General features: G+C 36.3%; 1 protein-coding gene and 1 long non-coding RNA gene across 3 annotated transcripts in view; one reads left to right on the top strand and one right to left on the bottom strand.

The window, feature by feature from the left end:
• LOC139119799 (vacuolar protein sorting-associated protein 51 homolog) overlaps positions 1 to 12607 on the bottom strand; it is a 51497-nt gene that overhangs the window by 28965 nt on the left and 9925 nt on the right. For both annotated transcript variants that reach the window (XM_070683701.1, XM_070683702.1), the window contains exons 8-16: positions 12084 to 12187; positions 11533 to 11644; positions 10835 to 11015; positions 10372 to 10511; positions 8948 to 9070; positions 8181 to 8285; positions 7419 to 7559; positions 6502 to 6731; positions 4570 to 4693 (exon numbers count right to left, since the gene is read on the bottom strand). In XM_070683701.1, the coding sequence (XP_070539802.1) occupies positions 4570 to 4693; positions 6502 to 6731; positions 7419 to 7559; positions 8181 to 8285; positions 8948 to 9070; positions 10372 to 10511; positions 10835 to 11015; positions 11533 to 11644; positions 12084 to 12187 (1260 nt within the window). The remainder of the gene's footprint in view (positions 1 to 4569; positions 4694 to 6501; positions 6732 to 7418; positions 7560 to 8180; positions 8286 to 8947; positions 9071 to 10371; positions 10512 to 10834; positions 11016 to 11532; positions 11645 to 12083; positions 12188 to 12607) is intronic.
• On the top strand, positions 1219 to 5496 carry LOC139119802 (uncharacterized). The gene is made up of 3 exons (XR_011548996.1): positions 1219 to 1343; positions 3242 to 3351; positions 5359 to 5496. It is a non-coding gene; the product is annotated as an uncharacterized lncRNA (long non-coding RNA).

The raw sequence follows: 12607 nt of genomic DNA, 5'->3' as shown, positions 1-12607 counted from the left end.
GATAACATGTAACTGGTTCATACATATAACAGTGTCAGAATGACACATACCACATATCTGTAAATCAACTAATCAAGGCAGAGATTTTGGACGTGGTGAGTTCACTGTCTGAGCATTTCACCTTTTACTGCCATGACATTAGCTGAGGTGTATCAGCACTTTGAACATCTCACTATCACCCATGTGACATTTGAAAGTCATGGCACTTAACCTTTGACCACCGTGACATGTAACATTTGAAAGTCACTACATTTAACCTTTGAACTCCATGACAAATAACATTTGAAAGTCATGGCATTTAACCTTTGAACTCCAAGACAACATTTGAAAGTCATGACATTTGACCTTTGACCTCCATGGCATGGACATTTGAAAGTCATGGCATTGAACCTTTGACCATCATGACACGTACATTTAAAAGTCATGGCATTTAACCTTTGACCTCGAAGAGTTGAAGACGACATCTGAAAGTCATGACATTCAACCTTTGATGACCTCCTTGACATGGACATTTAAAATTTCTGGCATTTAACCTTTGACCTTCATGACATGTACATTTGAAAGTCATGGCATTTAACCTTTGACATGTTACATTTGATATCCTAGATATTATCGAGTAGATAGCTTAGACCTATGTTCCCTGAAAACATAAATAAATTATTTTGATTGTATGTGTTGGAATTTGACTCCATGGCTATATATCAAATGCTATAAACAGATTATGGTTTGGATCAACGATACTTATTTACACAAATCAGTGTTGCTTCTCAGACCACTACTGAGGCATTGAAATCATTAATTACCCAATACTTCTCTAAAACTGTCAACTTTTCATATGTTAATATGTTTGCTAAAATCTGTTTCTGAAATTAAAATTTAGCGGAGAACCTGATTCAAGACCGTTCAACTTTTCAAGCAAAATTGAACCTGCGGCCTAAATGAACAAGGTGGATAAACACAGGGAAGTTTTCATACCAAGTATATACATTATTATTTCAATATCATTTTCATGTTAATCTTGAACGCTGACTTTAAATTGCAGTGTCAGTTTATGATGAAACAAATCATTTTTATCTGTATGTTGATCAAAAAGCACTAACAGTTTTTGCTGAATTGTGGATAGATGCATTCATGAGTGCAAGTCACCACAGTGAAATGATAGGTTTCTTTTTTTCCATTGGAAGATCAGCCTGCACATCCTCAATAGCTTTGGTCTACCTGTCTTTGTTTGAATGAGAGATAAAAATAGTACAATCATTGCTTGATTTACATGGCATCAAACTTTTGCCTACAATGGATTGTCCTTTCTGTGAAGGCCAGAGGCGTGCATGCAAGTCATACCGGTAAGTACATTGAAAAGAAATTCTCACCAAAAAAAATCACATTCAATAGGTGTACACATTTATCAGCACAACCTAAATGTCTCTGTCGGAACAAGTACCCACATTTTTACTATTCAAATGCAAAATACGCCAGGGACGTCAAAAAACAAACCATTACAATTCTTTCTCTTTTGAAGATAATTAAGTTGTATCATAAATGCATAACAATAAAAATCAATAAAAAGGATCTGATATTTTTGACAAAAATCTTCAGATTGTCTTTACTTAATACTTGTCATCACAGCAGAGTGGTAAAATGTATACAAGAATCAAATTATGAGCTATGAAACGAGGAAATATTTACATCCAGTATGTGTGATGTTAATGAAATCTTGAAATATTTTCAAGTACGCAAAGTAAAGTGCTATCAAGTGGAAATCATATAATGGATGTTGTTAACTAAACATTTATTTCAATTTCAATTCCTTGCTTGACCTTTCACTATTCCTACTCAGCTATCCATCAGTTTTTGGAGAATGACAGTAGCTATTTCCATCAGTGATAAGAATGTCTATCAAATCGTAATCTTTCAGAAACAGTAGTAAAAACTCTGCTTTTACATTTTGCTTTTGTCCTTCTCTTTTCACTTGATAAAAACCTGCCTTTCATGAACAAGTGAAGAAAAAATGATGAGAATGGACTGACATCTGTGATGAGATGCATGGAGAAGATATAGTTAGAATGCAGTCTTACTTTCACTGGTAGCAGTCACAGAGCTGTTCATGAGAAGCACTGTCTATGTGTTTACACAGTGAGATGTGTGGGTGGTACACAGACATCAAATTGGCCAGCAAAGTTTCATCAGCTTCATACATGACAGCTCAGGGCAAATATCAATGCAAAGAGTCAATAATATCCATGATATGGTTTCATGGTTAGTCAAGTGCACAGAACAGTAGGAAATTTAGGATTATGTGATTAACAAAAGAGGACAGGTTCTGTTCTGTCTTATCTATTAGAAACATGATATCATTTATTTATTTTGTCCAATGCACAACAAGTAGAAGCCCAGTTACATGAGTATAAAGTACACCTTACTCCTGAGTATTAAAGGAGATGCTATGAGAAGTCATATGTCTTGCTCGAGGACGATAGTCATGCCTGGTCTTTCACTAACCAACCTCTGATAGTGAAAGGACACAGTACCACAGCCATGCCAGGTCTCTGATGAACCATTCTTTGACAGTGAGCCCCCAAGTACAGTACACCAGTTCATACTGTGGACTCTCTATTCTCTAATTCTGAGTTGGATGGAAATGTCACCACATCCGTATCCCCTTCTGGCCTGAGACAAGTATTCTTTACAGAGGGAATATTTAATTTGCTAGAAAGACGCATTACTTACAATGCACCATTTAAACAGTACTGATGGCATTTCACTGGAAACAGAATTAAGGCATCATTTGGAAATGAACTTTGTATATCAATGGATTATTTTCACTTCAGTGGGAATTTGACATGAAAAAAACATCAAACTTACAATTTCAGTTAAATACTGCAAGTCACAATTTTCAAGTTAAACTACAAAACTTAAGCCTTTACCTGCAAAGTTCATATTTCACTATCAGGTCAAGTTGGTTAAAACTAGTAAAGCAAAACATGTCCCATATGGTGCATTTTAACAAAGACTTGAAGATTTGAAGGTCCCTTAAGACAGAGATACTGTAAACATTATTTTTACAGACTAAAACTGCTATAACATTCCAAGCCAAATGGGTGAAAATAGGGTTTTGGCTCAATACAGCTTCTTACTGACCTGGCAGATGAGGAAGTGATACTGTCTGGCAAGAAAAAGATTACATACACTTGAAAGGTTGATGCTGTCCATAAACAGATATTTTTTTTTTAATTTTTTATAGGAAGATAGCGGATGCCTAGCTTTGTAAATGTGTTCAAGTCATGATGGTTGAAATATGGGAGAAACTGAACAATGGATTACCAATGTTTTTGCTTTGCAATTTGGAGCAAGGTAAACCTAACAAATTTCAATGGCTGCTGAAATATAGCAAACTCACATCTGTGGTTAACCATTTCCCCACTGTTTGATTTAAGCTGCAATTTTCAATGATGAGGTGGTCCCTCACAAAGTGAATTAAGGGCAAAGGTTAAACCAACAACATGGCTAAATGATACCAGTGAGGGCGCTATATATAAGGGTACCTCCTTCACAGCAGGTACCTGGCTGGTCTCTACCGTAACTGCGTTGTGATTAAGTTGTCACGTGGACCAATTACGAAGTCCAATGGACCAATCATGTAACCCACATGCGATTAAAATTTGTAAGAGATTCATTGATTGGTTGTTTCATTTGATGATATCACAATGGAGAGTATGAATAAATCTCTGCGAGATTTTTGAACTGATTGATCAATTTGCCACTTCACAGCTCACTTATTCAGAGTTGCCTACGGAATAAATAATGTAACACTTTTCTGATCAAAGCACACAGCTGAACATTTTTCCCGGATACAAAATCATCATTTTAATGCAGGATTTGTAAAATAATCAATTCATTTGTTATTCCTGATGTCCATCATGGATTTATGCAGGCCACTCTGTGTGCAGGCTATTCTTTTGCATGATTCAAATCACATCACATGGCAAACTATTTCATCACATGATGTGCATGTTTCCCTGGGGCTGTCTCTGTGTATGTCTTCCTGGCTGTGTCTACATTTATCTCCTTGGCTATATCTCTGTTTATGTCTCCCTGGCTGTGTCTCTATATATCTGGCTATGTCTCTGTCTGTGTCTCTATGTCTCCCTGACTGTCTTTCTGTATATATCTCCCTGGCTATGTCTCTATTTATCTCCTTGGCTATGCCTCTGTCTATATCTCCCTGGCTATGTCTCAGTCTATATCTCTCTGCCTGTGTTTCTGTGCATGTCTCTCTGGAGAAGTCTTAATTTATGTAACTATGCATGTCTGTATGTATTTGCCTCTTTGTGGCTTCACATTCACACATGTAGCTGCCAATGTCCTTGTGTCTCAGTGTGTCTGGATGTCTATTGATAAATGTATTTATGTCTGTCTCTGTCTATCTCTCAGTGAGTGTCTTCATGTCCGTAGCTATAATGACTATGTATTGTGTCCCTATGTACACTGCATGCATGGGGTTGTGTCAAGACAACTTTACCAGTGTTTTATAATACCAGCATAAAATGGATTTTGACCTGAGTCACTCACCTTTAGACTAATTTTGATAATTCCTGTCAGCACAGACACTTTAGAAAACTCCACTGCACTGAAAATTTCAATCCTTTCAGAGAATAGCTTTTGAATGTTACTGAGTAGACTGGTGTCCATGGTACTGAAAGAAAGAGACATCATTTGTTAAGATTTTTCAACAATTAAAGGGACAAAGTCGCCCATTTTTTCATGAATTTTGTTTGATACGAGATACTACTTATATTGTTTGACATATTGAAAGATACTGAAATGTAAAAATGTTTCAAACATCAAAGCAGTGACATTAAATCCAAGTGAAAATTAATAACTATACAGTGTTTTAAATGATGTGTTTTTTCATTTTAAATATGTTTTAAAAGCAAAGAGTTGAACATATGAGAGTGTTAGGATACAATGGCAATTCTACACTTCTGCCTCTAGGGGGCACTGTTCTAGCCCCAAATTTGACCGGATATGAGTTCTACCAGTGATTTTACTCTATGACCGCCCTGACACAGCGTGACTTCCTCATGCATAGACAAGAGTTTGTCATTCTTATTTAGCTGTGATTCATTCACATCGGTTTAATTACTTTAAAGACTGCCCTTCATCTTTTTGAAGGTACCTGTATGTAGTGAGGTCTTCAAAAGAGGTGAAAAAGAATTTGAAAAATACCAATTACGGTAATCCCCTGTCTATTCATTAATGTGACAAGAAGGACAAAGTCTGCAATTGACAAGGGCAAGGAATAAATGAGTAAAGAGTGATTTTTTGCTGGTAGGATAAGCTTTTATCACTTTGTTGCAGAAAATACTAGAAGTTCATCACAGTGACATCAGCATTGACAAGATTATTTGAGTACAAACTACAACAACCAGAGATGATTTGAGTACAAACTACAACAACCACAGATGATTTGAGTACAAACTACAACAACCACAGATGATTTGAGTACAAACTACAACAACCAGAGATGATTTGAGTACAAACTACAACAACCAGAGATGATTTGAGTACAAACTACAACAACCAGAGATGATTTGAGTACAAACTACAACAACCAGAGATGATTTGAGTACAAACTACAACAACCACAGATGATTTGAGTACAAACTACAACAACCAGAGATGATTTGAGTACAAACTACAACAACCACAGATGATTTGAGTACAAACTACAACAACCAGAGATGATTTGAGTACAAACTACAACAACCAGAGATGATTTGAGTACAATATACAACAACCAGAGATGATTTGAGTACAAACTACAACAACCAGAGATGATTTGAGTACAAACTACAACAACCACAGATGATTTGAGTAAAAATTACAACAATCAGAGATGATTTGAGACAAATTACATCAACCACAGATGATTTGAGTACAAATTACAACAACCACAGATGATTTGAGTACAAACTTCAACAACCAGAGATGATTTGAGTACAAACTACAACAACCAGAGATGATTTGAGTACAAACTACAACAACCACAGATGATTTGAGTACAAACTACAACAACCAGAGATGATTTGAGTACAAATTACAACAACCAGAGATGATTTGAGTACAAACTTCAACAACCAGAGATGATTTGAGTACAAACTACAACAACCACAGATGATTTGAGTACAAACTTCAACAACCACAGATGATTTGAGTACAAACTACAACAACCAGAGATGATTTGAGTACAACCAGAGATGACGCCAGAATGAATCAAGAAGATGAACTTTGCTGTCTTGATTATGAATATTTTTTCCAGCCTTAAAATGATAATGTCTTTTCGACATTCACAATTTCACCCTGGTTCTTTTGCTTTGGAAAGATGTCAGTTTGCCAATAGTCAAGAAAAAATTTTAGTGGACATAAAAGCTTTGCCATCATACACAAAACTAAGTACCATCTCTTGTCTGGTCAGAAAGAGGAAGAAGTCACATGACTTACTTTGAAGGGGCATAGTTGACTTGTCTTGATTTTTGTCTAGCTGTACTGTAACTAAATGTCCTTCTGCTAGAATCACTGCTGTGGGCTTTCCTGGTTCCCTCTTCATAGAGAAATCCAACCTGGCTGTCAATGGATGTGATGTCTTCAACAACGCGTTTCATTACAGCTCGTACATTTCGCGGTTCAATGGTGTTCAACCAATCACGGGTTTCCACACTCTTTCTCAGCATCTACCATGAAATGTGAATTTCTTGAGGTCAAAATAATTTACAAATATCAACTGTAGCAGTGACTTTCAAACTTTTTGTCAATGCCATGTATATCCATAATAACTACAATGAAACATACCGGTATCATATAAACAGGATAGCATAGCATAGCACAGCATAGCATAGCATAGCACAGCATAGCACAGCATAGCACAGCATAAGAGAAATAATTTATGTAGTGCTTGTATTCATGAGAAGTTCACTGGCACTTAACAAAATTGCTACTGATATTAAGCTCTCCAAAAACACTGAGTCTTGAAAATGTTGACATTCTTGGTTGACATCAGCTGGCAGTTGATTCCATAGAATTGATGAAGAGTGAGAAAAGGATCTATGATTCTATGGCCATTTGATTTCAGCCTGGTATTAGGAGCTTAAAGTGTAGGTTGAAGACTTGATCAAAGAGATCTATTAGGGTCATTATGTTTGATAAGTTCAGCCTGAAGAATGTTCCAGTAAGTAGAGTGCATTCATATAAAGAGTATCATTCTATCAAACACTGCTAGGATCAACGATCTGATTATTATTTACCATGAAAAAGCTCAAAAATATATGAAAAACACTGAAGAGATGGGAGACTCTAGGCAACTGCCACATACAGTGAGTGTAATAATTTTGTTTTCTTTTGTAAAATGCGTAATGACTCACCTGAGAGATTGTCAAACCTTGGAATTTGACGTAGTGATTCAGTAATTTCTGGGCAGCGTCTTTAGCTTCATTACAAATTTCTGTTAATGATGTCACTTTGGATTTGTCATCCACTAAGAACTGTTCATCTGTGCATGACAGCTTTGAAGGAAAAATACAGAAACACACAGGATCGTCACATTGTACCTTCAGTCAAGGTCTTTGTCAAGGATGGTCTCCACTGCATATCATACATGTATTTTGAAATTTCAAATGCCTATGTATTTTACAGTTGCATTATAGTGCATTGATATTTGGGTCAGGGTGAATCTGAGCGACCCACAACGACTTTTTTATGACCTAAGATGTCATTACTATGGAATATATGAGGAAATTTAAGGAAGCATGGAACAGCAATCATTAACTAAAATAAATCCCTGTACAACCAATGTTTCATGATTAGAAATGTTGCATTTCTTAACTAAGAAGTTATAAATGACAGTTCCACTCACTAAGTAAGTCAAATACACTAACTGTGTATCATGAATAACATATTATATCCTCCCCATTAGAACTGTGAAAGAAACACTTTCTAGGTCTGATTGGTTGGACAATATCAAATGTGATCAAAGTGGTCTGATTGGTTAGACAATATCAAATGTGATCAAAGTGGTCTGATTGGTCAGACAATATCAAATGTGATCAAAGTGGGAGGGGTACCTCACATGACTGCAATTGTAATAATTTTGAAGATTTGACAATATCAAGTGTTGGATTACTTACCAAATAACCAATTGTGGAAGTTCCAAAATCTGAAAGTAATCTTGATAAAAGTAGTAACAGGGCTGGAGGTGCTGAACTTTTATCACCACTACCATCACATAAATCCTAGAGAGGAGAAAAACATGTGTGATTCTACCATTGACATCCATTAAAGTCTACACAGCACTTAGCATTGTCTGTGTTTTCTGAAGATTTCTTGCTTTGAGTGATGTAGTTGCTAACCCTGATACTGTAGTAAAATGTCAATGAACTTAACGGTCGAAAAGTTTGATGAGTGAAAGCTTAATACAAGTGAAGGTAATTGGTTTATGCACCAATACTGACTGAAAATACAAGACATTCTTCAATAATTTAGAATATCTCCCTTCCTAGAATCCGTATGCCATACTACATATCATAAACCACAGCTTAACTACAATGTGCACATGAAACATACTTTTACTGTCTGCCTACACACAGTCTACAATTCATATTATATGGATGGAATTTTTGACAAATAAGGTACACACCAGATTTAAAAATAATTACGATAAAACTGTTACCTAAATGTTTTGATGAACCTTGTACATATTTACATGCATGTGGACATTGCAGACTGAACTAGTGTTGGTAATATGTAACCTTGATTCCATGCACTTGGTTTGTTGACAGGGCTATGTCAATTACAGTTGAACATATGGATTAAATTTTTCTCTTAATTGCAGATGGTACAGGAACACAACGGTGATCATCATTTCACAGATAAAGGTAATGAAATTGACACTGACCTGTGCAACCTGATTGATATGTCTGAGAAATCCTACAACCAAACCTTCTCTGACATCACGTGTACAGAATGCTCCTCGGAAATATGCAGCATGGGCAAAGGTGATGTCATTGGCTATGAATGCCTGAAATGAAAAGATTTATAAGTTAGATAAATAACCCTTATTTGGATATCATTGGCTATGAAAGCCTGAAATGAAAAGATTCATAAGTTAGATAAACCACCCATACTTGAATATCATTATCTATGAAAGCCTGAAACAGCAAGATTTCAAGTCAGATATCCACCCTTACTTGATATCATTGGCTATGAAAGCCTAAAATAGCAAGATTTCCTGGCATTAACCCGAACTTGATGTCATCTGAAGCAAACCACAGCAGACAATGATATAGAATCCGCTACAAGGTGATATTTAGTTGAAATCTTTGGAAGTTGACATGTACAAATCACAAATTTTAAAATACATCAGGCAGTTTAAGTATTCCAAATACCCACCACACAAATTGAAAAGCAAGTAGCTGTAACTTTAGTGATTTTTTCACTTTTTGTTGAACTATCAATGACAGTTATTCTACGCCCTATTGAGATACATGTACAGGTACACAGTATTCAGTTCATCAACTCAGCCTGTACAAGTGTAAACTGCATTGTTACTGTTGACTCATGAACTCTGGTCCAGACTACGGTAGAATTCAACTGTAAACAATAACAGTGCATTCTACGCATACAGACGCTACGTTGACTAACTAAATAGTGGATGCTTGAACATGCTTTGGGGAGTAGAACAAGAATTTTACAATTACTGTACAACAGGAAAATAGTGAACAAACCATCTAAATGTACAGCGTCTGAACCTTTAAAGCTGTCGAACACTACAGAAATTAGCTGAGCAAAATGTCAACAAGGCTTTTTGCTCAGCCAATCAACTCTAGTGAGTGGGCGATTTTTTGGGAGTTTTCTTATTTCGTGCCATTAAGCAAAATACCCAATGTCTTTGATATTTTCTCCTTGTCAGCAAATTCCTCTGTGTGCACTCGAGAAACTCTTCAACAGACAATCACAGAGATGGGGAAGAAAATAAGTAATATTGAAGTCAGATAGTGATACAAAGACAGTGAAAATGAGTGGCATAAAGGTACAGTGGCCAATAGATTTGGACATGGTAGGATATACATGTATAGAGAACACAGATAGAAAGAAAGCCAGTCACAGAGTGGAAGAAAAGTACACAGTGGGAAAAAAGACAGGTCAACAAAGGATAGACTGTTAGACTGAGCATACCAGAAGGTTTGAAAGCATTTGTTTGAAAGACAGGTCAACAGAGGATAGACTTTTAGACTGAGCATGAAAGACAGGTCAGGACAGACTGTAAGACTAAGAATGAAAGACAGCTCAAGAAAGGATAGACTGGTAGACTAAGCATACCTGGAGGTTTGCAAGGACTTGTTTGAGTTGATCAATGATGGATGACGTTGTAGTGTTGAGTACATCGGACAGATTTGTTGAATCTTGTTTAGCAACAAGTCTTGGTGCGGCTAGTGTCTGCCTTGCATCTGTCAGGGTATCTGAATTAAATCAATTAAATCATCAGACGCTGAGGTGAAAATAACTTTATGGATGCAGAGCTGTTTTGATTTAGTAGAGTGTCAATTCAAGTGGAAAGCTATATCAAAACTTTGATAACTCTAATATGGTCTGTAAAGTCCTATTTCTTCTACTTTATTTCTAAGTTGCTGAAGCAATTCTTAAATTCCAACTGGGCAGAAAGCTGGCAATTACACACAACAAAACAACATCTTGGTATAAAAAGATCTCTCCACTGTTATTTTGGTGGAAATTAAAAGCAAACTTGCACAATTTATAGTTTTATGTTATAGTTATTTTTTACCTGCAAAGTGTTGTTGCATTTTCTTGGTATAGTGTTCCACTCTGTCCTTGGCTGCCTTTGATACGATCTCTGTACCTTTGTCCATGATGTTACACTCTGGCAATAACCTGTTTATAGCCTGCAGGCGTCTATGGAATCTGTCTAGCGCCCTCACTAGGATGGTGTTGTCACCAGTTTCTTTCTGTGCACAACAGACAGTACAGAGAGAGACAATGAACATCAAGATTCCATGAACACTGCCATTCTAGGTGTCGTTTTTGAATCAAAAAATTAAACATCGTGTAAATAACATACACGATATTTTGAAGTGTTTGAATACACAGAGGGTTTCTTCTCAAAATGAAGGTTCACCTGGGATTTTTATAGCAATTACCAAAACACTTTCCAGGAGCGACTTTAGAAAGCTTTGCATGTAACATGTCAGAGGTGAAGATCTCCTGAAACACTGTCTTTGCTCAGTTGGGTAAGATATAACCTGTGCATCATTGAGTTCAGAATATCTTGTTTGATTTAGTACATTTCAGTTTTTTCCTTTCAGTTCCATCCGTGAAAGTAAATGTTGTTTTCTCATCTCTTTGTTGCAAATGTACTTCAGAGTTTCCTTGTAAACACAAACATTACACCTTTAAATATTGAAAACAAAAAATCCCTGATTTTTCTATATTTATAGTTTTGGTTTTTATTGTCCCTGTACTCACCTCTAATTCTACTCTTTCCTGAATGTACTGGAAGTAGAGATCCATTCTGGAATTGACAAACTTTCCAAGTTTGACATGAGCTATCCTCTCTAGCTCTTGTTGATTGCAGTCCCTGATCAGACACAAATATACAAATTTATGTTAGAAAAGAAAGTGAAACAACAAAATCGTTAAACTTTCCTGCTATTTAGCATACATTACAAAATCTTAGTTCGAGCAGTTATTGGAAGGTTGTGACAATGTACAGAGGGTTGCACGATGTAGTTACATGTGTCTTACATTTGTAATTACAGAGAGAGGTCATATGAAGACTGTGGAAGAGGCTAGAGACTGATCAATGAAGTTATGTACAGTAAGCTCAAAGGCATCTTTACCCCTTTCACCACCATGGTTTGGCCCAAACCTATTGTTAGCAAATGTCAGTATGGACCTGTTTACAGGGAATCAGGGGTGAACAGGCTGAACACACTGACTGGTGCAGATTCTGACTTTGAAGTGAAGCCTTGGATAAGGTGCATGAAAATGTGTAGAAATATGAAAGCAATACTTACTGTGTAGCCTGTCTGTTGACAAATAATTCTTTGTATGATGCGATAACCAGACACATGTTACTGAGGAATGTATTGCAGCTGTGATCAATGTATTCGAGTATATCCTGTCAACACAGAGAGACAAGTTTTCATAATTTGTCTTTTCATGCATATCTCCTGCTGGTAAGATTTGAAATACCAGTATTATACATATACTTGGTGAACGACTGAAATATTGATGTACATGAAATAGATCACTGAGATGATTGGTAAAGCTAGATCCTTAACAAAATAGACTGATATATAAAGAGATGGACACTATACATAATAGTACTGGGTATGTTCTGAATCATGGTGCACAGATGAAGTCATTGCTAACCCATCACTGCTTTCACTATAATTCTAAAGACCTCAGAATGTGCTGGATTTTACCCAATTTGTGAAAGTCATACACTATGGCAGTACTTGGGTGATAAATGTAAAAACTGATGACTTGACACAGAAAAGACAAATGAGTGAGGGTGACTTGATTGATTCTTTGCCTG

This window comes from Ptychodera flava, chromosome 20, assembly GCF_041260155.1.
Source record: "Ptychodera flava strain L36383 chromosome 20, AS_Pfla_20210202, whole genome shotgun sequence".
Taxonomy (NCBI): Eukaryota; Metazoa; Hemichordata; class Enteropneusta; family Ptychoderidae; genus Ptychodera; species Ptychodera flava.
This window is presented reverse-complemented; position numbering and strand designations above follow the sequence as displayed.